Source organism: Prinia subflava, chromosome 4, assembly GCF_021018805.1.
Source record: "Prinia subflava isolate CZ2003 ecotype Zambia chromosome 4, Cam_Psub_1.2, whole genome shotgun sequence".
NCBI lineage: Eukaryota > Metazoa > Chordata > Aves > Passeriformes > Cisticolidae > Prinia > Prinia subflava.
In genome coordinates, this window is record NC_086250.1 from 9,245,249 (window position 1) to 9,272,739 (window position 27,491).

The window sequence follows — 27,491 nt, forward strand, 5'->3', positions numbered from 1 at the left end:
TGCAATGATGACAGCCTGGGCTGCATTGACATGATCAGGCTACAGGCCTTGTCCAGCCTGGAAAAGAGGGGCTTTGGCTGGGAGGGGGCTCATGGCAGCCTTCCAGTACCTATGGGGAGACAACCAAAAAGAGCCAGCCTGCTCAGTGTGGTGAGACAACAGGCAAAGGGTGAAACCAGAGAGGTTCAAACTCATGAAGAGAAACTTTCTAATCAGGACACCAGCCCAGCAGGGGATCAGGAGATTGTGCAGGTTCCATCCTTGGTGGTTTTCAAGGTCGGGTTAGGTGCAGCCCTGAGTAACCTCCTCTGACTTCATGGCTGACCCTGCTATGAACAGGAGGAAAGGTCTCACTCATTCACCCCACACATTTGCCATTAAAACATGATCTGCACAATCTGGAGGGAGCAGACTTGACTCAGTCTTCCCTTTTCCATCTGTTTATACCATATTTGCCACCCTGGTTTCTTTTCTAGACCATTTTTTGATGTGCACACCACGCACAAACCTTCAGCTCGGCGCTGAGGACAAAGGCTGCAGCCACAGACTGTGTGCGAGGGGAAAAAGTCTCTTTCTGTGCCCCACCTAACAGGTGAAGGTTTATGGTCTTCCAGGACAGTTTTAGAAAGAAGGAAAATAGGAGTAAAACCACAACAAAAAATTATTTTCTTTACTTGGCAGTCCAGTAATGGTAATGATTGAGGGTATACAAACCAATGCCCCCATGCTACAAAGCAGCCACCCTGTAAGGGCAGAATCCCCTTGTATGAAAAATCAGGATAACCAGCTGCCCCTTGATCTCACACAACAAATAAAGCCATTCCCCACCTGTGAGCAGCCACCCCACTCCATAGAAGCACAGCTTTGTGGCCTCTACCTGAAAACAGCAACAGACCCCATGGCACCCCTGATTTTCTCCATTTGTTCCCACACAGAATAAAGCCACAGAGAGCTCCAAAGGAGTGGCTAATCCCACAACAGAAGAGGAACATCTTTGAACACTCATGGTAACCTTCCCCATCTGTTTGCACTCACACTATGCAAGTGGCCCAAGCCATGAATCAGGACCTGCTGAACGCTGGCCCCACCTCTGCTCTGCTCTGCTGATGATGATGGCTGGACATCATCTGAGCTATGGCCACGTCAAAATTCCTGCTGAGAGCTCACTCTGCTCTGTCTCCACTGCCAGGATATTTAAAGCTGCTCCTTTTAATTACAGACCTGCAGCTGAGGTGAGTGTGTGTGTCTGGAAAGGGCTGGTGAGGGCTCCCCCAGCTCTCCACAAGCAGAGGCGATGCTGGCGTAAGCTGGATGCACAGCCGGCCCAAAGCTGAAAAACCTGTCCTGTGGTGCAGTTCCCCAGCTCTCCTCCAGCCTGCTCTTCCCTCACACACAGCCATGGAGCAGCAGCTGGAGATGCCAGCTCCTTTCAGGCAGCAGGACCTACCCTGTTGGTGCTGGAAAGGGAGCTGTGGTGCTGGTGGGGCAGGGCAGAAGCGCGGCCACCCAATGCATGGCAAGGCAAGGACTAAATGCCAGCATTAGAACAAGGCATAAAAGGTCAGTTCTCAGCCCCAGCCTGAATTTCTATTGATCCCAAAATCAGCACTGAGAGAAGAGGAGGCATTCAGCAGGCCATGAATGGCTGCCTTGTGGATTCATTTTGTGGGAGTCACGCATGTGGAGGCCTGTGTCCAGCAGTGGAAAAATCTCACTTAACTATTTTTGTCACTGCCAGCAGAGCCTGGCAAGTGTCTAGAAGTTCTAGGTTCAGTTACAAGTGACTTCTGATAGGGTTCAAGGTCCTCACTGCTGGAAGTTCAAATTAGGTCATTTCCTGAGAGCTGCCAAGATGCAGAAACTGAAGGGGTGGCTATTTTATAATCATAATTATACAGTGGCCATGAGTATAAACCACCTCCTAAACATAGAAACCCAACAAACCCCAGCTTGGGCTGTGCTTGCACTCTGAAGCTGGAACAGCGTCTCTCACCTAGGCACAGCAGACATCCCTCATGGGACTCCCAGGTCCCTTCTCAGGCAGTTCAGGATGAAAAAGATGCTGGAGCAGGCTGAGGGAGCCTTGGCAGTGTGTTAAGCACTGCCTGCAGCTGGAGGCTGGCTGGGCAGCTCCCTGCAGAGGCGTGCCAGTGCCTGCAAGAGAATAGGGCAGGGCTCAGCCTGAACTTCACAGCACATGCCCCATGGAAATGGCATCTGACTCACATTTATCCCTGGGATTTTAGGCTCCACTGCTTTTCCCCCACACCCCAGACAATTTCTCTGAGCCCAGCTTCTGCAATGCTTGCTGGGGCTTGGAGAATGCACCTGAAGAAAAATAGTGAAGTACAGGCAGTTCTTAAAAAACTGTCTGCAAGCACTTGCTATTCTTTTTTTCTTGGTGGGTGGAGAAGGAGAAGTATAGTCATGACTTAGGGAGCCTGTCAAATAAATCCAGGCTTTTCTTTCTAATTGGAGCAATTCCTTTAGGAGCTCTTTTGGAAGTCACCCTGCAGGTAATGACATCCTCCCCTTCTGCAAACACGTCTCTACACCCTCTATGAGTAAGACTGTTTGCTGCTGAAACATAGGGAATTACGTTTTTGAAGTGTACAAGAGGATAGAATTTATTTCAACCGTCCCAATGTGTCAGGCCCACATCTCTTTCCACTGTAGCCAGCTGCTTCCCACACCCTTTCCCCACTTCATGAGCCCACTGTCATTTTTTCCCTGTATTCAGTTATAGGGCTCATGTGCCAGGACTGCTGTAAAATGACATCGTGCTGTACCACAGACAACTTTCCCAGCTCCATTGTAGAGGAGGAAGATGTTTCCCAGCAATAAGCTCTGTCTCCCTGGAATACCAGGCTTTCCCTGCTTTGACACACCTTCCCACAGAGCTGACCATGCAGCTAGCTTGAGACTCCCTCCATTCCTGAAGCAGGCTAGCTCCAGTTTTCCAAAGTCTAAAAATCTTTCTTCTGGCAAAATTACCATGTAGGTAACCAAATACAGCCTCCCTCAGGACTTCACTGCTACATTCTTCTAAGTCCAACACTTATTTTCTTAAGCTTCTGACAGGCTATTTTCCAGTACAAATCCCCTTATTCTGGCATGATGCTGTTACAACAAATAAATAGCCACATCTTTTAGTGGTTTGGCTTCATCTGATCCTTATTTTCCTCACAGCTGCCAAGGGGCACAGCTGAGAGTAGGAATTCCCACCCCTGGAAGTGTCCAAGGCCAAGTTGGATGGGACTCTGAGGAACCTGGGATAGTGGAAGGTGTCCCTGCCCATGGTAGGGGGGCTGGAAGGAGATGATGTTTAAGGTCCCTTCCACTTCAAACCATTCAGTGATTTTATGACTTAACAGTCTTGCAGGCAGTGTTTTATGTTAGTCCTTAACAGCACTTAGATTACCAGTTAGCCTCTCTTCTACCACCCAAATCCAAGAAAATATCTAGACCAGGATTGCTCAGAACCTACAACACTTTGCTATCCATAAGCAAATCCCCTAGATAATATAATATACAGTGTCAAACCTGGCCATGAACCACAGCTATTTTAAGCAAATTTACAACAAAGAATTAGCACCACCTGTGTGTAAAGAAGAACTCTGCTTTTGTTTGGAAACAAAGCTGCTTAAGCCCTTTTTCTTTCTGGAGTGGTTTCTCACATTCCAGGCAGGCTTTAAGGTCTTAACACAGCTGCACCTTTGTTTACTGATGGGGAAGGATGACATAGAAAAGACAAAGTGTTTTATACTTTTGTATGTTTTCCTCCATTCTCTTTTCCACCCAATAGACATGTCATCTCTAGAATAATTTTTCCCTGTTCCTTCTTTTTCCCCAGCATCAATACTTGCTTCTCTGCTGACCCTCTGAATCAGGGCAGATGTATTCCTCAAAGGGATCCTTAGCTCCCTCCCCAAGTATTTCACCAGTGTCAGCCTCTTCTGCCACAGCTCTGACATTGTCCTAAACACTGTTTCCCCTTCAGGATTATAATCCCCCATTCCTGTTTTCCAGAACAATCTATTTTTTGCCCCTTTTTCCCCTCTGTATTAACTTCACAAGTCACATTCTATTCCTGACCTAACTCAAAGACAGAACTTGCTCCCTGCTTAGAGTCAGTGCCACACACTCAGATTTTTGGGGCTGCCATTCCTCAGAACCCTGAATTCTTCAGGAAATTCCATCTCAACATTTTGCAGTAAGGTGAAAGTTGACACACAACTCATTAATATTCCTTACTGAAGCAGTACTCATTCCAGACTAGCCCGCAGCTCTGAGGCTGAGTGCACCCATGTTTTGCAGCTGTAGTCCCTGTTCTTGCTAAAAGGAAAGTAATACTTGAGTAATAAAAATCAGTTCTTCCCTCTTAGGTAAAGTAAGACTTACCTATCCGTTGATTCCTCAGAAAACACCATCCCACATGCAGAAGATGTTCCAAAGAAGGGTAAAAAGGGTGAGTTATACACTTTAAAAACCACATGGGGATGGAGGGTGGGTATCAAAGAGGCAGAGTGTGTCATAAACACTGTGGGGAAGGCAGCAGCACTGCAAGCTAAAGATTAAATCCCAGGAAACCCCTCTCCAGCTTCTGTGGAACACAGGAACAGGGGCAGATATTCACATCAGGATCTTCAGCTAATGTGGATGCCAGCTGCCTTTGCAGTCACTACCCAAACCTCAAGATCTGGGGTGCTGAGCCTACAGCTGAGTTCTCCTCCCTAGTTACAATCTGCTGGAATTTCTTGGACTCTGCCAAAAGCAGCAGGACTACAGCTACAGCAGATGTTGGCAATCTGAATACAGGCACCAGCATCAAAATGTGAGGCCAGCAGGGCCAGGACAGTGATTTCCCCTCTGTGCTTGGCACCTCAAATCCCACATGCAATTTGGGCCCCTCAGTTCAATAAAGATACTCAGGTGCTGGAGTACATCCAGGGAAAGGCAGAAGAGCTGGGGAACAGTTTGGAGCACAGCTCTGCTGAGGGGCAGCAAAGGGAGCTGTGGGGGCTCAGCCTGGAGAAAAGGAGGCTCAGGGGGGACCTTGTGGCTCTGCACAACTCCTGACAGGAGGGGACAGCCGGGGGGAAGTCGGGCTCTGCTCCCAGGGAACAGGGACAGGACCAGAGGGAATGGCCTCAGGCTGTGCCAGGGGAGGTACAGGTTGGACATCAGGAGGAATTTCACTGGATGGGTGATTAGTCACTAGAAGGGCCTATCCAAGGAGGAGGTGGTGTTCCCATCCCTGGAGGCATCCAAGGAATAACTGGACTTGGCACTCAGTGCTCTGGTGTGGCTGACAAGGGTGTGATTGGTTAAAGGTTGGTCTCTAAGATCTTGGAGGTCTTTTCCAACCTAAATGATTCTGTGAACAAGAAGCAAAGAAGTCAGCAGTTGACAGCATTTCACCCCAGCTCTTCCGGGTGCCAGATTCACTTTCATGGCCTGAATTACCCAGCTGACAAAAATGCTGCTTCTCAGTTCTGCAAGAGCTCAGTTGGGGGCATGGCTGCTCTCAAATTCCCATGAGACATTTTCCCCTCCAGGCCATCACATACAGCCACAAAAGAAAATTAGATCAACTCCTTTCTGGAGTCATTTCAGTCTCTGCAAGACATACAAAAGCATGATTACCATTTGACTTTTTAAATAATTTTTTTTTAAAGAAGGCCCATGAACACAGAACAGTGCAACATGTTACAGAGGAGAGCTGCATGGTTCCCTTAGACAAATGACAGTGGGTAACACAAAGATGACAATACATTCATGCATCAGTAGAGCCTGACACCCACCAATTCTGTTATTTCTCAAATAAATACCAACCTCCTCGCAGGAGAAAAAGGGGAACAAGCAAGGACTACCCAGAGACACCTGTATTATTTAGAGCACAGAGACCAGAAGCTTCCAAGAACACAGATGAGATTGTACAGTAAGCGAGCACCAGGTACAGGAACAGCACATCAACTTGCTGGTAAGTCCATAGGCAGCCTCCACAGAAAGTATTTTAGAGACAAAAAAAACCCCACTTAAAAGCCATTTAGAATAGAAATACTGGACAACTTGGTAATTCTTTAGGCTAAGGGTTCCACACTGGTGTCTCTGCTCTCTCCCATAACCATATTTAAACTGAAATAGGACAGCCTCAACTCTGCAACTGCTGAGCTGGACACTTAACTGCTCATGCAACTTATATTTATTCCTCTTGGAAACCTGAGATTTGGCACACTGGTTGTAAGCCCTTGAGACTGCACCTTGCTGGCTCTGGGGAAACAAAGCCCCAAGCCAGGCAGTGAAAATATCCTGAGCATACACTAGGGAATGTGCCCTGCCAAGGGCCTGAGGCCATGCCAGGTGCCAGGGGACAGCTGTGGCAGCAGACAGGCTGATGTCAGGAAGCCCAGCTGGCCCCAAGGCAGAGCCCAGCCTGGCTGCACTGAGCTACCACTGCCTGCACATCACCTGTGTGACAGCCAGCCTTTGCCACCCTCCAGGGAGACGACAGTAAAAGTGTTACAGCAGTGACATTTTAGGAATGTATTCATTCATACACACCAAGGAATGAGGAATGATCACACCTTCCCTGACATGCTCTGACAGCATCTCCCATTCCCTTCCAACATGGGGCACTGGCATAGGAGTGATTTCCTGCCTTATCCCAAAAACATTTAACAGGTTATGCAACTTCAACTCCTTGCTATGCATCAAACTGTGGGATTAATCAACATAGCAACATCTCCTCTCCCCCACAAACAATATATCTTACTCTTTATTAAGTATCAAATTGTCTGCAACATAAATTACATCCAAATTATGTAAGTTTCAAGAAAGTCAGATATTTATGTACAATGTTTGTCTTGAGTCAGATAAACCTTTATCTTTTTAACCTGTAACATAAAAAGCAAACCTACATCAGTACCAAATAAAGCATTAAAAAGGTAACAAATATATAACATTTTAGAAATGCTCTCAATGCGGAAGTTAATAGTGAGGATTTTTATAGTGCAGGAATCTTGGGTTTGCAGCCCTTAGACCATCTCTCTTTCCCTGCGGATGGCACAGCACAGAATCATACTGAATATCATGCCAACAACCTGGAAAGAAAGTAAACAGAACAGCAATCAGGAAAGCAAAGCATATGCTTTTATCAACATGAGGATAAGCTGCTCTTCCCAGCCCAGACGTCACACTTATTCTGTGTTTTTACACTTTACTCTGCCATCCCCACCCCAAATCCCTAAAGTTCATTGCCAGGAATCCCATTCACCTCACTACTTGAAAATACATCACAGAACATGCCAAACTGGAAGGGACCCACAAGGATTTTCAGGTCCAACTTCTGGCCCTGCACAGCACCAGCAGCTATAAACCACTGCTGTATCTCCTAAGACATCTTTGATCATCTCAGCATGTGCTTTTCTCCAGAGAAGTCAAACACAGAAGTGCAAGTTTTTACAGCAGCCCTGTTATTTCAGCCCTCTAGCAGAGTCTGTAATTGTTATAAAGGAAAGAGAAGGAGAATCCATAAGAGATATCAGGATTAAGATGTGGGCCAGCAACATGAGCAGTACATCTTCACTTTTATATTTACACACATCACTGGGAAGATTTCACCACTGCTGAAAGTGCAAGGAGGCAGATCCTAATCCAAAGCAGAAGCAGGGAGGCCTGAGACATCCCAGCCTCTGCACTGCCTCAGGGCCCTGCAGCACACGCCCTGATCCTGCTGGGACTTGTCCTCAGTGGAATGGCCTTGTGGGCTGCTGGGCCAGGCACTGCTCTACAAGACTTCTGCTCTGAGTATCCTCTGAGCACCCTCTAACTAATCTGGAAACTCACCATCATCACAGCAATGCCAAGGCCAACTGCTCCAATGATGTTGAACTTGGATTTGAAGACTTCATCAATGACATCAGGGCAGGACTGAAACGGAACAGATGGTTCATTAGTGTTTTACACACACAAGGTTCATTTGAAGACTCATCTTTTAAAAGCTGCTTTGATCTGGTCTTTACTGTCACATCTCACATCCTTAAAGAGTCAGGGATGGTCCTACATAAAAGTTGGTGGAGAATTTTAAATCTACTCTTCAAGTATCTCAAACCTGTTAACAGCACCTTGACTGCTCCCCTCTCAATCTGAACATGCAGTTTATCAGGCTTGGCTTGTTACTAATGGCTGTCAGCACTTCAGATGATGCACTGATCATCCCTTACCAAAAGGCATTTAAAGCCACTCTTGATATTGCCAATTGCTACTGTAATTTTGTAGATACCTCATGAACCCATAGTGCACAGGAATGGCAGGATATCCTAGACCAAGATCCATGTCAGGGGCAGATTCATAGAGGGACCAGTTTAATGTTCCCAGGATAATCAATTACCCTTGCAACTGGAAAAATGAAAAATAATATATAAGTATAGTCCTTTCCCCAGAACAGACACATGCTTGCCAATAAAAAGAACAAGGTGTTTTTACAGCGGTATAAATCTTTAAGAGCCTGGTAGCTGGTCAAAGTCTCATCCCAGCTTGTCCTGATTGTTCCAGAAGTAAACATCAGTGAGCTGCTGAAAGCTACCTTATTCTGTTGTTGTTCCTTATCCAGTCTGGAAAAAAAGACTGAATCTGGGATTAAAGGGATATACTGGCAAGAATGAGCCAGTTGAATCAGAATACCAACAGAGCATTGCTTCTTAGAGGCACACTCTATTCCATCCCTTTGATCTTGCAGTCTATCCACTGTTTTTCTACAACTGGGAACACGCATCACAAGATGAAGTCAACAGATGAAGCCAAAACACACAGCAGAATAAAAACAAACAATAAAACCTGCATGCTGTCTCAGCTACTCTCACACACTCCAATTCAGACTGCATGGACAGGAATAAAGACTGAAGGGTCTCATGTGGGCAGATATGTGAAGTCGTCAAAGTGAAAAAAACCCAAGTCATTAACTGAATCCCTGCATGTTAAGAACCATAGAAGAACTCAAATTGTCTTGGAGCAGGAAGCAAGAGCACAGGATGGTTGTAAGGTGCAGAGGAATGGTTAAAAACCACACAAGCTGTTTTCTCCTGTTATGTGTGGCAAAAAGGCACCTCTGCAGCAATATCCCAACAGGAAAATCTCATTCAGAGAACTGCCTTCACAGTCACACACTCACCTGAACAGACTACCAATGCTTCACCCCTGTCCCTGTCCTTGCTGAGGCTTCAGACCTGCTCCCACCACAAGCTCTACTTCTCCCTAACCAGAAGGGAGGTGACAGCTCCCAGCAAGCACCAGGAAGATGCAGTAAGAAGGGGAACAGAGTTCTCAAGGCACTGTGAGGGTTTTTTTTTAAGCAAAGTTCTGCTCTTCCTCTGTCCTCCCCACTAGAGAGTCTGTGACACACAGACTGCACATTTCCTGAGCAAGGTCAGACTTCCTGATGTTCTTTCCATGGTAACAGTGGGTTTGCTTTCCACAACCAGCCTGATCACAGACACAGACTGCCACACCAGTGTGACATGGGGATTTCCCACAGACTGGGAGGGTTTCCTAAAGTGTATTTCTCACTCTACACACTGGGCAGGGCTGAAGGTGAATTACGTCAAGCTTTACCTTGATAGAGAATGACTCAGACAGAGTCTTTGCTGGACAGGTGTCCATGTACTGCTGCTCCACAGCTCCAGTAAGGCCACAGCAATTTAGCTACAACAGAAAACAAAAAGAGACTCAGGCGAAATAATCCTTATTTTTGCTCAGTAATCTGGTTAAAAAATATGTTTACATTAGTTTTTATTGCAGACCAAGTCCTGTCAACATGACTGCTACAAAACTAATTTCAGCACGCCTTTATTAAATTAAAGGACATGGTTCTGAAAGGAAGAGCTAGATCTCTTTAAGTACACACAAAACCAGTTTGGTGACAGCCTGTGCTCCTTACACACAGTGCTGAAACCCTCACACATATGCAGGTGTGCATACTAGCATTTACTAGCCTGCTGCTGGAGTTTTAGAAAAACAAGAACTAGTTCTAGACACTTCAGAGGGACAAAAAAGGCATCCTGAATTCTACACAAAAGACACACTACACAAAAACATCTTTGCAATCTTTTGTTTCTTTTAACTAGTAAGAGACTTGTAAAGGGAACTAGGTGGCATGGAAAACAGTATAAGGAGCAGGTGCATTACTGTCCAAGTTAAGCAGAACCATATACTTACAGCAAACTGAAATGCTTTCAGAGTGTCTCTGGCACTTGTCTGAGTTCTCCTTCTGTAGGTGTCCATGTAGAACTCCTTTAACTCATCAGTTATCTAAGGAAAAGCAAAGCGCTGTCTATTAATGGTGTATTACTGTCATACCGTGTATTAATTATGAAAAACTTGCTTTCAGCAAGTCATTCATCAAAAATCCTGCAGCCTGCAACACCCATTCTCCTGCTGAATATAGAGAGAGGGTGGGCAGAAGGCTCACCTGTTTCAGGTGAGAAATAACTGTACACTCTCTTTAATAGCCACATCTAAACAGATAAGACTGTTTCCTCTTCCAAATCCCTGAGCTTCTAAGAGGAGTGAGAGAACCAAGTCTTTGCCTACTGGCTGCCCAAAAATATTCCCTATTTTACTGTACCCCAGAAGTTTAAATATCTCCCCATTGTATAATACAATGTGAGCAGAACAGTAACCCTGGTCACCAAGCACCTGATTTTGAAACAAGACAATCTTGACTGCTTGGGTGGGACAGGCTATATCAGTCATGCTTCAGGTGCAGAAACACTCAGCTGCCAGCTGACCCAGCTCCTCTCTTGAAGTAGTGAAGCTTCACCTCACAGCTCAGCCAGGTACTGTCTGGAGAGCATGCCTCTTAAATTCTGGCTTTCCTGCTACAGTCTCATGTTTAAATATTAGTTAGATTTTTTGTGTTGTTTTGCTTGAATCGGCTTTTTTCCTCTCCCCCAAATTCCCTGGGTAATAAAGATTAGACTTGTACTAGTATAGATGTCAGCAGATTGCTGACTGTGGGTACATTCACACAATCATGGAGTGTTTGGGGCCAGAAAGGAGCTTTCAAGATCACCTAAGTCGTACCCTCCTGCCATGGGCAGGGACACCTTCCACTGTTCCAGGTTGCTCAGAGCCCCATCCAACCTTGCCTGGAACACTTTCAGGCATGGAGCAGCCACAGCTTCTCTGGGAAACCTGTGCCAGAATCCCACCACTACCCCAAAGGTAGGTTTTAAGAGTAACCTACCTTTTCTTTATTTGAAAATCCCCAGATCCCAGCAGCAATTTCAAGGGCAAAAATCACAAAAAGGAAGAAGAAGAACTAGAAAAGAAAGACCATGTTATTCATGAAGGCCAGAGCACCACAAACCAGCATCACACATGTACACTGCAAGTTTTTCCAGACTTGTGGGAGCTGTCACTCAAACAGGACACAGTTGGAGGTCTGAGACATTGGTAACACCAGGAAAAAGGACATTGGGTCAGCACTTCTTCCCAGGAGCGTCAGAAAGTCTGGCAGTGCTCTCCAAGCACCAGTCCTGCTTTTTGATCAGTGTTAATTAAAGCCAATCATCTGTTAACTCCAACTTTGAAGTTGTCCAAGTCATTCAGACACATCACAACAGCTAGCAACAATTTTTTAGTCTGCTTTGTCACTCCTGTTGCTTTAGGAGTCATTACTTAATTCCTACCTTGCCACCAACTCCCAGAGAGCTAATGGTCACTTTGTTGTATATCCCATAAAACACAAATCAAAGTGCTCCGTCTCTCACTGACAACCAGATCCAAAACACCACTATCATTCTGAAGCATTTTAAAGAGATACTCAGAATTACAAAAGGCTAGAGGCATCATTTTGCAAGAATTACTTGAATTCAGGTTCCTCTGTGACACAAAGGGAATTGTTCTTTCAGTGGCTATAGTAGTTGTCTTTTATTAACTAAGTCTTCTGATTATTTGGATGAGTAGTTCTGCAAATGTACACATGTGCACAAACCCAGTAAGCTCTAGTGGCCCCTCCAGTGGGAAACAATGAGGTTGCTCTCCAGTAATTGGCTTGCAGAGCAGTTGTCAGCTAGAAGAGCCCATCCTGTGATTGTGACCAGTAGAGTCTTGTTGTTTCAAGCATCAAATACCACAGTTCTGGTCTCAGAGATTAAAGATTGCCCAATCTTTAGAGTCCAAGATGAACTATCTAGCAATGATAGCACTGGTCTTATCAATATTTTAGTTCTGTGTTCACAATACTCCCAGTCTTGGCTTTGCAGTATATGCCAGACATAACCAGCCTCTTGATGTCACCCTGTGTTCAAATGCAGCAGGAGAATTTGGATTTCAGGCCAGAAACAAAAACTATATTCATTCAACATTTTAGCATTATGTAGGTGACCATGAGTTTCAACACTGTGATTGTTCTGGGTCCACAATCTGCTGCACTTGAATGACACAATGTTTTCCTTCCTTTCTCATCATGCTGCTCAAAAATTTAAGCATTACCCTGAGCACTTACCAGGCCAAGCATACACTGAGATTCCTGTGATGCACCACAACATCCCAAGAAACCAACCAGCATCATAAGGGCACCAGCTCCAATAAGGATATAAACACCTAGGGAGGAGGAAAACAAATGTGTGCAGGTCATTGAGACCTTAGCAGCAAGGCATGAAATCAACTGCTCCACAAATAATATTGGTAGCTTTTGCCAAGGTTTGAGTTTATTTACTGAAGTGCTTCAACTAAAAAAAGGAGGATTGTGCTTAATTTTCACAGCAAATGTATTTGAAAATTGATAAATAAACCCCTCAGTTTGACACAATTAATGTGTACCCCCTACTGCAGTTTTACAAGTTTCAGAAAATGGGCAAGATAAAGCCATAAAAGACAAGCTGTAAGATCATCAACTTCTCCTTGGGTGAACATGGAGACAACTGGAATTAGAGACAGCTGGAAGAGTGACTTAACAAATGCAAAGTCTTGAAGCAGATACTTCTTTGAATTATAAGTGTCAGTTTGTAAGATATTCTGCCCAGAAATTAGGTATTATGTTGAAGCAAGCATTTCCGAGGTAAAAGGCTCCATTTATGCCAAATCCTCTGGCTCCTAAACTTGGGAACAACCAGCCTAATCATCATAGCTGTGAGCTGGAGACAATAGCAAGATGTGGTGAACAAGAAAACTCCCAAAGGATGGCAAGGAATAATACAGGGGCAGTGAAACATCAAAGAATCAGCACAAAGCATGTGGAACAAGCAGGGCATTTCTATCAATACGAACAAAAATACAGTTTGGAGACCATATCAGGACTAATAAAAGGAAGCTAGATATAAGCATTTGCAAATGATATGTTCTTGATGCAAACCAGTAAGATTAGCTACCAAAATAAACATCTATTTTATACAGCATTTGTAAGGGATTAAGCCTGACATTTCTTATCAAGAGGAAATTCCAATATGGACTTTTTAATCTCAGCTTAAACTTCTTTCATTTTGAAAAAGTAGAATAAAAAAGGTCCATCAGTACCTCTTATTCCAGTTGGAATTGTACAAAAAACCTTTGAGGTAACTTGCTTTGTAACTTACTGCAGTCAGTAACTACTGTCAGAAAATTATGTTAAAGCAGAAATTCCTATTGAGCTTCTTTTTAAAACTCACTTTAACCCACAGAGATTTCAAGCAGGTTTCACTGGCTGCATCCAGCCAGTAGCTTAAACATCACACCATAAAAATTTTATGGTTTAGGAGATGAAAGAGTTGTTTTAGATTACCCAAAATAAGATTTGTTAAATATTCAGCTCAATGGCCAAGTTTAGATTTCTGTTCTTTTTCTGAGGTCCATGTAAAAGCATCTGGGAATCTTCCTAGCAGCTCCAAGAACCACCCAGTTTGCTAAGATGCCATCATATCAAGGGCAAATGACAAATTTTCTCACAGATAACCTGGCTGCATGCCTACAGCTTCTTCATGAAATCCCACGAGCATCTCAATATTCCCAACTATGTTCTCTATGCCATTCCTGACAGTATTCCCTGTAGGCACAGACCACCCTAGGACTAAGAGGCTGCAACACAAGTTGCACCTCCTTGCAAAAGACTCTTCAGACACCAATCTGGGAGCTGTCACAGGTGAGTAGCTAAAGACAGGAGCCAGTTTTCTGGCAAGAGAAAGATGAAGCCATGCTTTAAAGACTGCCTAACTCTAAACCCCTACCATGGGCAGGGACACCTGCCACTGTCCCAGCTTTCTCAAAGCCCCATCCAGCCTGGCCTGGAACACTGCCAGGGATGAGGCAGCCACAGATACTCTGGGCAGCCTGTGCCAGGGCCTCACCATCCTCACAGGGAACAATTTCTTTCTGATATCCAGTCTAACCCTCCTCTCTGTCAGTGTGAAGCCATTGCGCCTTGTCCTGTCATTGCACTGCAAGGCCACAATGAGGTCACCCCAAAGCCTTCTCCTCTCCAGGCTGAACAATCCCAATTCCCTCAGCCTTTCCTCCCAGCAGAGGTGTGAGGAAGGTTTGAGTAGATGACAATAACCAAATTATGTGTGTTCCCCTGCCCAAGCTTAAAAACTACTGTAGAGATAAAAATCAAAGTTTGCATAAAATCCAGTTCACTTAGGAATTCCTATGACATTAACAAACTAAAAATGTGTGTGTCCCCTAACTAATCATCTTACAAACACCTTCCACATGCTCTAGCTAAAACCATACAAATCCATGCTGGCCAGAATAATTCTCATATGTAGCAAGATATTTGTGTATCCTTCCCATTCAGTTCAGTATGAATTAGGAGATGTGGGGCTTTAAGAGTCAGACAACAGTACACGTGCTCCTTCTGGGAGATGAGGCAACAGAGTTGTGTTTTGGGTAGCTCAGGTTGGTCACTCCAGAAAAAAATTATTAATTACCCAATTAGTTTAGTGTGAAACTTTGCTGACACATACAGTGATGAGCATCAGGAAGAAACATCCTCTGCGTCCTTCAGGAGCCCCTGGGATTACAAAATGTTTACTCATGGCAACACAGACAAACTACTGTGGGAAAAAGGAAGAAGAGCCAAGAAACTACTCACACGACAGCACTGCTGTCTGCACAAGAGCTCACAAGGGAAGCTGCCCCCATCACCAACCAGGGGAAGCTGCTCTTGCGATGTTTAGGGCTGTTTTGCCTTTTTACCCTTTAAGGAAGGCCAAGGTTTCTCAGCAGCCTGGAAATCAGGGCACAGAAGTGTGACCTATCCCTTGAGTGATCCCTCAGTTTACCTGTGTAAAACTTTGTGTCAGGTTCCAGTTCAAAGACACTTTTGGTCTGTGAATCAAAGTGAAGCCATAGTCCAATCGCAAGCACTGCTGTCCCTGCAAGCTGAAAGAACAAGGAAGACTTGTTAAATGATACCACCCAATCCACCCAGCCTTACATTAGTAACAAAAACAGAAGCAAGCACAGGATACAGCTTTCATTTAGAGAGGCAGTGACAAGGGACAAACATAAAAGGATGAGGGTACCAACACACGAATGAAGTTCCAGACAGGAGGCACCTTGTTGACAGAGGCATTTACATAATATAAACTCCAATGTCACAGGAGAACAATGCCATTCTTGTTCCTTTCTGAAAATATCCAAGGTTTAGCCAAGTGTCAGTATTCCCACTGATCCTTCCAAATGTTTTTTTATTCAGGGTGGCTGCAGACATTGCATGGCTTAGCAACCTTAAAGCTTCACACTGAAGAACAAGTGTATCACAGGGAAAAGTGCCTTGTAAGGCCTGCTGGAAGTTTTAGTGTATTAAACAGACTGCTGAGAGGTCAGTGTACCATGGAAGGGAGTTCAGGAAGAGTGCTCTTCTTGCAAAACAAGATAAAGCCAACCCATTAAATGACCACACTGACTGGAATACGAAAATACCAGCTGCAGAAGTAGCAACCTTGCTGATCTGGAGCAATACAATTGAATTTTAGGTAGTATTTAGTTTTATTTCATTATCATCTCTGCCTATGTTCCTCCTAGTTCCTCTTAACATTGGTGCCTGTGTTTGCAGCAAGTCATTTCGTATATAAATTAGCCTCTGGATGAAACATTTGGCAAAAGCCATAGGAAGTGTTGCAAGAAAAAGGGAATTGCACTCTGGTAAGGCCAATAGCAATAGTTTGCTTTGAACAGACTGAATCCTCCTTTAAAAAGAAAAAAAGGGATTTTCTTGCATGTAAAAAAATGAAGAAACCAGGGCAAAGTAGAAAGCTGGAGTGTGCTTCTCAGCTGTTCCTTTGAAGACCATTTAACTATTAAAAAAAAAAAAGCTCTACAAAAGTGAGATGAGGACAGAAATCTCAAATGTTGCAGCAGACATTAAAAATTTAAACTAAGAGTGAGCAATAAGTTTATAAAGTCTGGCACTTTGGTCGGGCAAAGCACACATGAAAAGCAAAAATAAAAACAAAAACCCAACAAAGCCTGATCTCTGATAAGAAGGTCCTTGTAGAAGGGAACAACATTCCTGGATTTACCTCTAAGAAACTGAGAAGTGTTTAATAATGGCAATTTTGAGTGGGAATATGGGCAGCATTCCCTTGGCAAGCACCTGAGGATACACCCCTTGCACACCAAGGCCACCTGAGAGGAGGGAGCCTGAGAGCTCCTTCTCCCTGCTAGGGGAGAGTTCCTGCTCACAGACAGCCCCAGCTTTCCTAAACCAGCTTTTCTTGTAGGGCAGGAACCCGAGTGCCAGGCCTGCCTCCAAGAGGAGCTGCAGGGCTGTAGCTGGGAAAACATATCAAGTGACATACAACCCAAAGAGCCAAACCCACGTGGAGGTTTCCAGACCTAAGCAAAAGGCCTTTGTTCACGTTTCTGGTGCTCACTCCCAAGACACACCTGCACTCACCTCCTGCTTGCCTTGCTAGGGCTGCCATGACAAATGATTGAGTTATGCTGGAGCACCTTGGTATGACACAGAATGTCAGAACAGCATCGTTATTTCAATTTCTGGTGCCACAGCTGAACCCTGAGGGGAGGGAGAGGCAGAGAGAAGGGAGCTGACAGAGAGAAGGGTTGCTGCTCTACCTGCTCTCCTGGCTGCAACATCACTTCAAAAAGCTTTTGCTACCTCATCTCACCCCAGAGGCTCAGTTAAAACCTCAGGAAGGCTTAGTGATGGAAAAAACTCTGCTTTGATACTGCTGTTAAGTCACACAGTATTTAATAACACTCTGCTTGAGACTCTCTTTCCTGGGCCATCCAACAGTCTTCAGCTTTTACAGCTGATCCAGATCTCCATCATTAGAAGAAATCTACAGCTTCTGCTGGTTTTGCCACGAACTCACAAACTGTGAAGTCACAAGCCTGAACACCCAGCTCCTCTCACCTACCAAATGCATTTGCAGCTTGACAAGCTCCAGTATTAGAGCAGAGAGCTCTGCAAGTGGAGCAGGGCACAGAAAAGGACTGTAAAACTGAAGAAACTCTTAAGCCATACTGTAATCATGCAGATAATCTTAAAACTCCAAGCAAAGGGGAAGGCTCAGTTAAAGCCCTCCAGAAACAAACTGGTCTGTTCACATTGGGCAGTGATGATGTATCTCATATAGTTCCTTTCAAAACAAAAATTTAACCCTTCCCCACCACCACCCAGAGAGAGGTACATGGCATGTTTTCTCCTTGGAAAAGCTGTCACTCTGTGGGAAAGGTTAAGAAGATGCCAAAGAGACAAGAGACTGACAGGATCACAGAACAGTGGTGACACTTCATACCAGTGAACTGCTGCACAGCACTAAAAAAAGTGGTAGAATTAAACAGAGTGACAATTCTCTGCATGGTGGATTAGAAATAAAATGCAGCTCCTTCATGCAAGAATAAGAGACTTTTTGTCTCAGTTTCTTAAGGAAAGCAGACTTATGTTCTCAGTTTGTGCTCTTCCTACCCACAGTGACCACTGAACTAAAAAAAGACAATTTTAAAGCAGAAGGCAAGAAACTTGAAGTTTCAAGTTTCCATCAAAACAAGGGAGAAATGAGGACACAGCAAAACCAGTCTCTGAGGAAGAAAAAAGCACAGCCCCATGGGCACTTGGCAGCACCTCTGGCCAGTGTGGCACACCAGAGGCTGAGGCACTGTCACCTCCCTGCTCACCCATGCTATGTCAGCAGGACGGGCAGCTGTGGTGGGATGCTTTGAGAGCAGTGTTTTTCCTTCCTGGGAAAGGGGTGCAAGGCCCCCAACCTCGGCTGCAGGGAAGCAGATCCCCAGATAACCTAATTGTTGCATTTTTGTTTAGTAATCCAAAGAGATTCCCCATCTAACAGACCTATTTTGTCACAGGAATTGAGCAATACTGTGTGTTTCTAAGTAGCTCTATCCTGGGCCGAAAGAGAAATTTAGCAGGAAAAGAACAACTCTGTATTCCTGAAAGTAATCTATTTTGTCTGGTTTCACACACACAAAAAGAAGAGTGTGTTTGTTTGCTTATCAGACAAGTAAGTAGTATGTTTCTACAGTGACAAGTACAGCAAAAAGAGGTCAGAAGACAGGGTTGGGTTTATTTTTCCAATCTAACCAAAACGTAAAGTTAAAGGGATACTGCTTACTCGTTGTTTTGGAAAAGTTTGTGGCAGTGATTTTCCAGTAACAGCATGTCCTGGCACAATTACACCATGACTTCCCTGGCCCAGCTAACCAGGCTTCCTTGTTTTCCCTAACCACTACCCCCAGCTCATTTCTGCTCTGCTTGGCTGCAACAAGGATAAAACTACTGGGCCACTCCTCTCCAAGCCCTGTGGAGGCTTCTCAGGTTGTTTTTTTTTTTTTTTAATTAAGTGCAAACACACCCCTTTTGCCCCTAAAGCTCACTCCTGCACGCAGCTTTCTGCCTGTTGCAACATGAAACCCAGCTTTTTGTGGTCTATCTTCCTTTCTCACGTATCCCTGCACCTTCCCTAGGGAGCCTCCCTTGCAGGATTTCCCTCCTCTCACCCATCCCATCCCGCACCTTCTCCAAAGCCAACCCCTCCCACGGCTCTGGTGTGTCCCCCCTGCTTTGCCTCTGGGTACATCTAAGGGTGTGTCCCAGCCTTCCATGTGAGAAGAGATAACTGAGAAAGGACCTGAACCAGTCCGGATGCACTTGAGAAAACCTGTGTATCCTGGAGGCAGCAGGCACACAGAACACTCTGCCTCCCTCCCCTCACCATCCCTGGGTAGCTTGAGCTGAGCTCGGAGTGTGCCTCAGCACTGAACCCTACCAGGCAATTCCCATCTTGAGGTTTAAACAAAAAAAAAGCCCAAACCCAAACTATCAATTCTGTTAACACATCCCATAGCAGCACAATGTGTGACACTATTCTGGAAAGCTGGAAAGTTTGTTTTGGATTTAACCACTATTTTGCAAGGACTATTTTGTTCAGTCCCTTCTCACCTTGATAAAGGACAAGCACCCCACTTGCCTCAGACACCTTAGAGTATCTTATCTTTCCACAGACAGAATCACCTCTTAAGGAACTCAAGGTCCAAGCATTTACCAAGTCCTTAGACACTCTTTGGTTTGCCCTAGCAGACAAAGCTTTGGGAAGGGGATGAGCATCATCCCCCCAGCCCTTCCTGCACTTCTCCAGGACAGAGGCAGGGATAGGAAATAAATCAGACACTTCAAGAACACCTGACAAGTGGCTCAAAGCCTGTAAAAAAAACCCCACCTTTGCACAAAAGAAAAAAATGCAGATTTTGACACCTTCAGGCCAAGATTACATACAACCTCTACCATGCTCATGGCATTCCTCCAGCAGAAGGTAAGTCGCTACATGAAAATAAAGAAGTCAGTCAAAAATAAATATGACTTTCAGTGTTGTCAGCTAAGTATGGCATCTAACAGAACATTTATTATTTTTTCTTGAAGTAAGAAGGTGTGTCAGGCTCTACACTACTGTTTCATATATAGGTTTACCCCAGAATGATCAAAAAAGTCACCATCTTCACTTCATAAATCTATAACATTGCAAAGCACATTTGAGGAAATTAAGAATATTACGAGTAGCATTGAACTGTTTCTGTCCTGTTACTGGCTGGTCCTCCATAAATAAAACCCCATAAAAAGTAAGTACAGGTGAGGCTCAACATCACTCTCAACTCTCAATTACAGAATTAGTGTTATTCAAAACAGCACAGGTTTTCAGAGCTTTGAAAAAGCTCCCCTAACTTGTGCTATGTGGGCTTGCAGTTCTACAAGAAACTGCAGCTATTTTCAAACTAGTTTGGAAAAAAGTGGATTGGAAAGGAAGTATTTTCTTTCTGCTTAGCTAGTTTCAAGAATGTTGTGGCCTATGTTAATGTCACAGCACTTTTTGCAATAAAATGGTGCTCCAGTACAGTAGGAGCAGCGTTACAAAATTCCTGAACCACTGCCAAGACTAGTGCCCATTTCATACAAGTTGCTATTCAGAAGCCAGTCTACTATATTTGCAATTAGAATTGCAAATAGGAGCTAGGACTGCTGGAACTCTAAGTAGCTCCACATCACATTTCTCAAGGCAACATACTCCAAACTCCATTCCTGACTTCACAGAACTTACTGGAGTCAAAATACTCTTATAACTGAGCCCAAGCAGCATTAGAATCACACACTGTAGCCAGCAACTGCACCAGTCCATTACAGAAATCAAAAGCAACTAATTTCTAGGTTTTTCATATATGCCTGCATATATACATTACTAACACACACACACTTCCCTGCCCATCCTGCAAGTCCTCTGTTCCATTGGAGGAGGAAAGACTCTCTGAATTGCTGTTCTGGGTGCACAAAAGCAGCTGAGATTATGGCTCAGAACAAAGTCACAGGTATCTTCAAGTTACAGAAGGAAAAGAACTCTCCAGGCCTAATTCTGCTCATCTTACTTCAGCAGGCACTACCACACACAAATGCATTTATTCATAGAACACACAGCACTCTGGAGAGTGCAAAGTCAGGACAAAAGAGCTGCCTAAGAGTGGAAAGGAACAAGAAAATGATTGCTCAAAACGTCAACATGAACCCTGCCTCTGTGCTACAGCACTTGCTTGCCTAAAATACATTAAACCATAAATATTAGCAGCAGATGTCTTCATATTCCACAAAATTCCCAAGGGGAAAACCCAGCATTGAAGTTTAACAATGCAAGACCTTGCTTTTGTTCAGCAGCAGGAAGCCAGTGGGAGAACATGCAGGCACTTGCCTGGCATGATCCAAGCTGCTCAAGAGCCCACAGTTCTCCTAGGAAAAGCCTTCATCACCAGGACCAACAAGCCTGTGCACACCCAGGGAGTTAAGGGAGCTCAGCTAAAGGCAGTCACTCATTACACAACTCAAGGCAATCCAGCATTGCTCACACTAAGGTTGGTTCAAGCCAGTTTTGCCAAGACCACACCATTGCTCAGGTTTAAGGCACAAAGTGAGTTGTTTCCATTGCCTTTTTGCCAAGCCCAAGTCAGCCTTCTGGAAAAAAACTAGTTCTGTATCAGGCTTGACACCTCCCTCCTACATCCCAAATCAGCCCCTAAACTTCTGTTACCAGAGAGCAGACTGTCAGGGATGCCAGGGCCTGCACTGGCCGTGCCAAGACAGCAGAGCTGTCCACAAACCTGGGTGGGAGAACACCAGCCCCAGCAAGGGCAGCACCACAGGAGCAAGGAGCCTGGTGCCTGCTGCAACACTCCATCTCAAGAGGAAACACAGCCATCCCCAATTCCTACACCTGAGAAGGGATTTAACCTCAAAACTTACTGATCCATGCTGAACCTGACTTGGTGCAAGCATCCAGAGATGTGCCCTTCCTTCCATTTAGGCCACAAGCATGCTTTAAGCCAAGCTCTCAAGTCCCAAAAGTTTCAGAGAACACCATGTTAGTGCCAAGTCTTCCCAACTGGAGAAAGGCCATCAGATCAATCAAGCACAAAATCCTCAGGAAAGGTTAAGAAAACAGGACAGACAGTAACATTTTCCAGGACCACCCTCCTGGTCTACACATCCAGCACATAAAGATTGTGCCAAGACACAGACAGTACCTTGAGAGAAGAAAAATTAACAAAAGGCTGCTGAACTCCATGTTAGCAGGTTGGACGAGATGAGCTTCAAGGTCTTTTCCAACCTAGTTCATTCAGTGATTAGCCAGGTATCCCTTGACCAAACTATTCCTCAACATCTGCTGAGGAAAAAGCACCACCACTGTCCCCACAGTGGCACTTTTCTTCTGCAAGTGTCCTCTTTCCTGGCTTAATATCCCACAGCTCTTGCTCACTGCCTCTTTCAATACAGTCAGGGTCTACCTACTGCCTGGACAATCATGATCCTAAGGATCAACAGCACACTTCCATGCTGAAGAATCACAATTTACTTACAGCTGCTGATGGCAGAAACCCTCCTCTTTCCCAAACATTAACAAGCTCCACTATGATCCTTTCAAGGCAGGCACATGACCAGAGCAGCCCGCAGCACAGCAGGACACCAGCAAACCATGGATTTAGGGAACTTTACACACCATCTTCTCTCAGTCCTTCACTTCTGAAGCTGGTTTTGCTATGTTGACACTGAGCACCCACCAGTGCTTTTGTAAAGCCATCAAAGATCCTTTTCTCCCAAGGCTTCACTGCTCCATGGCAGCAGCTGTTCTTGAACCATTTAGTTCCCATCTCCAGGCAGCTTCCTGCTGGTGCCTCCCATGGGAATTCCTTGATGCCTGCCTTTGGCAAGAGCCTCACCCCGCTGTGTCAGCACGCAGCCCTCACCTCCATCAGCCTGGACAATGGGTGCCAGCCAGCACCTCGGTGGTGTCTCCTGTGCTTCTCCAGATGAGGGGGGGCTACACGGACCACCACGGAGTTTGCGCCAGCACCCCTGCTTCTCTCCACAACAGGAGAGCTGCAGCTCACCACAGCCCTGCCTCCACTGCAACAGCCATCTCATCCTCGCCAGGACCCTGCTCCAGGACTGCCTGCTTTTCACAAGAGGCCTGAGATTTCCAGGAGAAACTGAACAAGTGACCAACATCAGTCCTTGCCCTCTCCAGGCATTTAAAGGCTCCAAGGCAGCAGCTTCATGAAGTCTGACTTCCCCTTGCAGCAGCCAATGTCCCATCTCCACATGTACACCAGCTTTTAAAGAATCTTCTCCTTGGATTTTTCCAGATACTCCATATGTGCCACTCTCAGGGTATCCAGACTACCAAAAAGCAAAAACCCCAGCCCCTAATTCGCTGCATTCCAGCCTCGAGAGGGACGGTGAGCAGGGAGAGTTACCTAATCACAACCCACTTTGAGTTCTGAAGTGTTGTGTGACCTTGGAGGATTGTTATTCAAACATTTGCTGCGCCTCCTCTTTCACCTCCTTTGCATCAAGAGGTCAGCTCAAGCCTGTGCAGGATTCAGAGTCAAAGACAGGTTATGGCACAGAACTTTTGTTAAAATCTTCCCCAGTAAAATAAAGTCCTGCCAAACATTGCTCCCATAACTTTTACACCTGAAGCTATTATTGCCTGGAAGGACTCCCTGAGAAACTCCCTTTTCCTCATGTGTCTGAAGAGGGGTATGCTACTTGGGTTTGCTTCTGCAAATTACTCCTAAAGCTCTCCTTTGGCTACATTACTGTAGACTTGATTTGGCTCACCTTAATCTCCTTCCATTGGATCCAGCTTTGACTTTAAGAGTTTCCTTTTTTGTTTTAATAACTTCCTTTACCAAGCTGTTTGAGCCTTTCTGCTTCCTCTTACCCTTGTTCAAGCCTCTGATGGAAACAAATACATTCCACCTAACATGGCATCCACAGCCATCTGCAGGTTTGCTGCAGACCACTTAAATTCCTCACCTATCCTTTGGAGGCAACCTATTTCAAAAAAAGGAGGTAGAGAATTGCACTTGGCCTCAACAAGTCTTGTCAACATACTTCAGCTACTTCACAGACTTTTCACATCTGCAAAGCTTAAGAAACATTAAAGCGTTTTTTCTTATTAGGGTGGTTCTTGCCTTTTAATGCTGGCAGAACACACTTTGTTTTCATGCTGCTCAGTGCAGAATAACCCAAGATACAGCTATTTTATTTCTCTACAGAGGACACAAGGTTTGCTAACACCATACCCCCTAAACTCCCCGCCAACTGTTTTCAATAGGTCACAATGACATGGTCCCAAGAGCCAAGGACCACTCCAGCCGGTCAAACACACACTTATCTCTGGCTGACCCAAGTTGCTTATATTTCACTGCCTCCTGGGGCCTCCAGACACTTAACTGGGATCTCCAAGATGCATTTATCTCCCTTTGGTTGTTTTTTCTTCCTCTTTCCCACATCCTAGCTGCATACTGCCAGCCTCAAGAAGGCAAATTCAAAAAGCCATCATCTCTCAGCTCCCCTAGGCAGCAGCACCACTCCTCTTCCATCCATCCTATCCTCAGTAGAATTCTGTATATACGAGCACCCAAAGGTACAAGTAAAGCCTCAGTGCTTTATTACCATGACACTCCCAAGCAACAGGTATATCCTGAGCTAAAAAAATCCTCTCCCTATTCTCAGCCCTGCGCCCCAGACAGCAAGGTGGTGATGCTCAGCTTCAGAGCTTCTTTGAGGCAATGCCTTTGCCACAACACGAATTCTTGTCCCATAAAATACTCTGCAGAAAGTCGGCAGCTTTGAAACAACCAAACAAAACAAGCACAAGCCAAACCATGATTACTTCAGTCTCTTCTAACAAGAGGTTTAGAAACTCGCTAATCGTAAATTTCAGGCAGTGCTTTGTTAGGCTCTTCCTTGTGATCCTCTCTCACCCTGCACACGGGACAGCCCTGCTCGCTATCTCGGAGAATCCCGGGTGGCAACATGTGCTTTCCAGGGTCAAGTTCTGCACAGCTTCCCTCAACTGCAGCCCAGCTCTGTTTCCTCAACTCTGCTGTGAGACATCCCGAGCACTCCACCCATTAACACTGCAACTTCCACTCGTCTCATGGGCAGTGCTGCGACCGACTCCACACGAGGCTTCTTCCCACAGCTCCAACTTCAGAGCCGCACACAGCCCAGAGAAACCCCAACTTTTCGAACCATACACCTCGCACCTATCCATCACGCACATAAACAGCTCTCCCGAGCTTTTCCACGCAGGAGCCAGCGCTGAATCCAGGTGCCCACACCCTGAGAGCTCGGGAACAGCCCCAGCCTCTCGGCCCGGCCACGCTTTCTCACGGCGCACTGAACCAAACCGGAGATGCGATTTCAACGGGTGCCGGGCTGCGCCGAGAGATTAAACCCGAAGGAAAGCCACAGCTCCCACCAACACGAGGAGTTCACACACACACACACAACCACCACAGGCTGCAACTTGCGAGGAAGCGGCTCAGCCCGGGCAAGCCACCGAGAGCCCGAGCTGCACACAGAGTTTCAGGCGAGGACTGGATGGAGCGCTGAGGGTGCTGACTGGGGGGGCCTGGCCACAAACCCAGCACCCCCTCCGCGCCTGGCAGCACACTCAACCCGCCTTTCGATTAAACCCGAAAAACGTGAAAAATAAAGGCACATCCTCCTCTCCTTCAGGGGGGCAGTAAGTGGGGAAAACAGCAAAAAAACCACGCAGCAGAAAAACAAACAAAACGCGGCTCCCAGCGCTTCCCCTCCCCTCCATCCCCGTCCCGCGGGCTCCCCGCCGGGCAGCGCGGGGGGCACAGCCCGGGGCGCCTCACCCAGAAGATGAAGTTGAAGCCGAAGAGCAGATACTTGATGCACTTGGTGCCTCCTTTGACGGGCATGGTGGCGACTGCAGGCGCGGTGACCAAGCCCCCGCGCTCCGACGCCGCTCCTTAAATGCGGCCCGGCCCGGGTGTCTCGGGGACTCCCCCGCCCGCCCCCGGGGCCGCCCCCGGCCGCGCCCCGCACCTGCGGCCGCCCCGCTCCGCCCCAAGGCGGGCGGGCTCCCAGCGCTCCGGCAGCGCCACACGGGGCCGTGCAGGGCCGTCCTGGAGCTCGGAATGCTCCGGCGTGGAGGGGAAGCACGGGGATCGTCCGAATCCCGCTCCCGGCCCTGCACGGCGCAGCCTCAGCAGTCCCACCCTGTGCCTGGAGCGTTGTCCGAGCGCTCCTGGGGCTCTGGCAGGGTTGGGCTTGCGACCCCTTCCCTGGGGAGCCTGTTCAGTGCCCGACCACCCTATGGGTGGAAAACTTCGTCCTAATATTTAACCAGTAACCACCCCCCCCCCCCCCAATCCGACCTGCTCTTGCATAGATCACAGAATCCTTAGGGCTGGAAGGGACCTCTGGAGCTCATCCAGTCCAAGCCCCCTGCCAAGGCAGGGTCACCAAGAGCAGATGGCACAGGAATGTCTCAGGTGGGCTTGGAATGCTTCCAAGTGGGCTTGGAATGTCTCCAAAGAGGGAGAATGCACACACCCTCCCTGGACAGCCACCCTTAGCATAAAGAAATGCTTCGTCGTGTTGCGGTGAAACTTCTTGGTTTGTTTATGGCCATTGCTCCCTGTCCTGTCGCTGGACACCACAGAAGAGAGTCTGGCACCGTCCTTTTGACACCTGATTTGAGATACTTATGTGCATTAATGAGATCCTCTTTCTGACTTCTCTAATTAATCAGGCCCAGCTCCCAGAGATGCTACAGACCCCTCATCACCTTTGTGGCCTCTGCTGGATGTTGAGTTTAAAATAAATGCATCAGTCTGGCTTAAATGGGTGTTTTCCTGTACAAGACAAACTTGGAGCATAGTTTAACTCCTTTAATCTTTCAAATATATCTGTATGAAGTTACAAACATCCACTTAAGGAAAATAAGGCGGGATAAGTTTCAGCCCGCTGCTGATCCATGGTAACAGGTTGCGCACGTGCCCTTAGGTCACCCCAGTTATGAGAAAAAACATGTTAAATTTCAACTATGAATTTCCCTTTCATCGTAACAGGGTGTTCAGCACTGAGCTTCTGAGCCTTTTAGCTAAGGGATGAAAACTGAGGGCTTGTGCCTTAATTTCATACTGTGGGATTAGAAATTCATCAGGTATTGAGAGTTAAAAAAACACCCAAGCAGAACCGTAAAAACAGAAAAGCCATACTGAAATGCGAATAAAAACATGTTGGAGTTATTGTTGCAAAAAAAAATGATAAGATACAGCACATTCCAGAGGCAATACGAAGGGGGAGACTGGCTTGGGCAGCTACTTCCCAGAGCAGCTTACAAAACAGGAATGCATTTCCTATAAAATAAAGAGAAGAAGAGGGATGCAGGCTGGCCACAACAATGTAGGTCCAGCAAGGATGGAATTAATAAATGCATGTGACTAAACTCTTGTGGTGACTGGAAACTGAGCAAGGGGAGGTCCTGTGTCCCAGTCTTGAGCTCGGACTGGTTTTCTGGGTGGCTTTTGGGTTGGTTTTTTTTTGTCACTTTGCCATTAAGAATTTATGCTGTTAGTTAGCATCAGTATTATGGCTTCCCTTAAGTTTCTAAAATTAAGGATCACAGAAGAACTTTGGATAACTCCCTTCCTACCTTTGT

General features: G+C 45.9%; 1 protein-coding gene across 1 annotated transcript; it reads right to left on the bottom strand.

Moving 5' to 3' along the window:
• Positions 1-5,870: 5,870 nt before the first annotated feature.
• CD9 (CD9 molecule) lies at positions 5,871-25,836 on the bottom strand. The gene is made up of 8 exons (XM_063395387.1): positions 25,678-25,836; positions 15,261-15,360; positions 12,509-12,606; positions 11,246-11,320; positions 10,216-10,308; positions 9,613-9,702; positions 7,849-7,932; positions 5,871-7,103 (listed from the first exon to the last, which is right to left on the bottom strand). Exons 1-8 carry the CDS (start codon positions 25,741-25,743, stop codon positions 7,038-7,040), a joined length of 672 nt encoding a protein of 223 aa, XP_063251457.1. The 5' UTR covers positions 25,744-25,836; the 3' UTR covers positions 5,871-7,037.
• Positions 25,837-27,491: the final 1,655 nt, after the last annotated feature.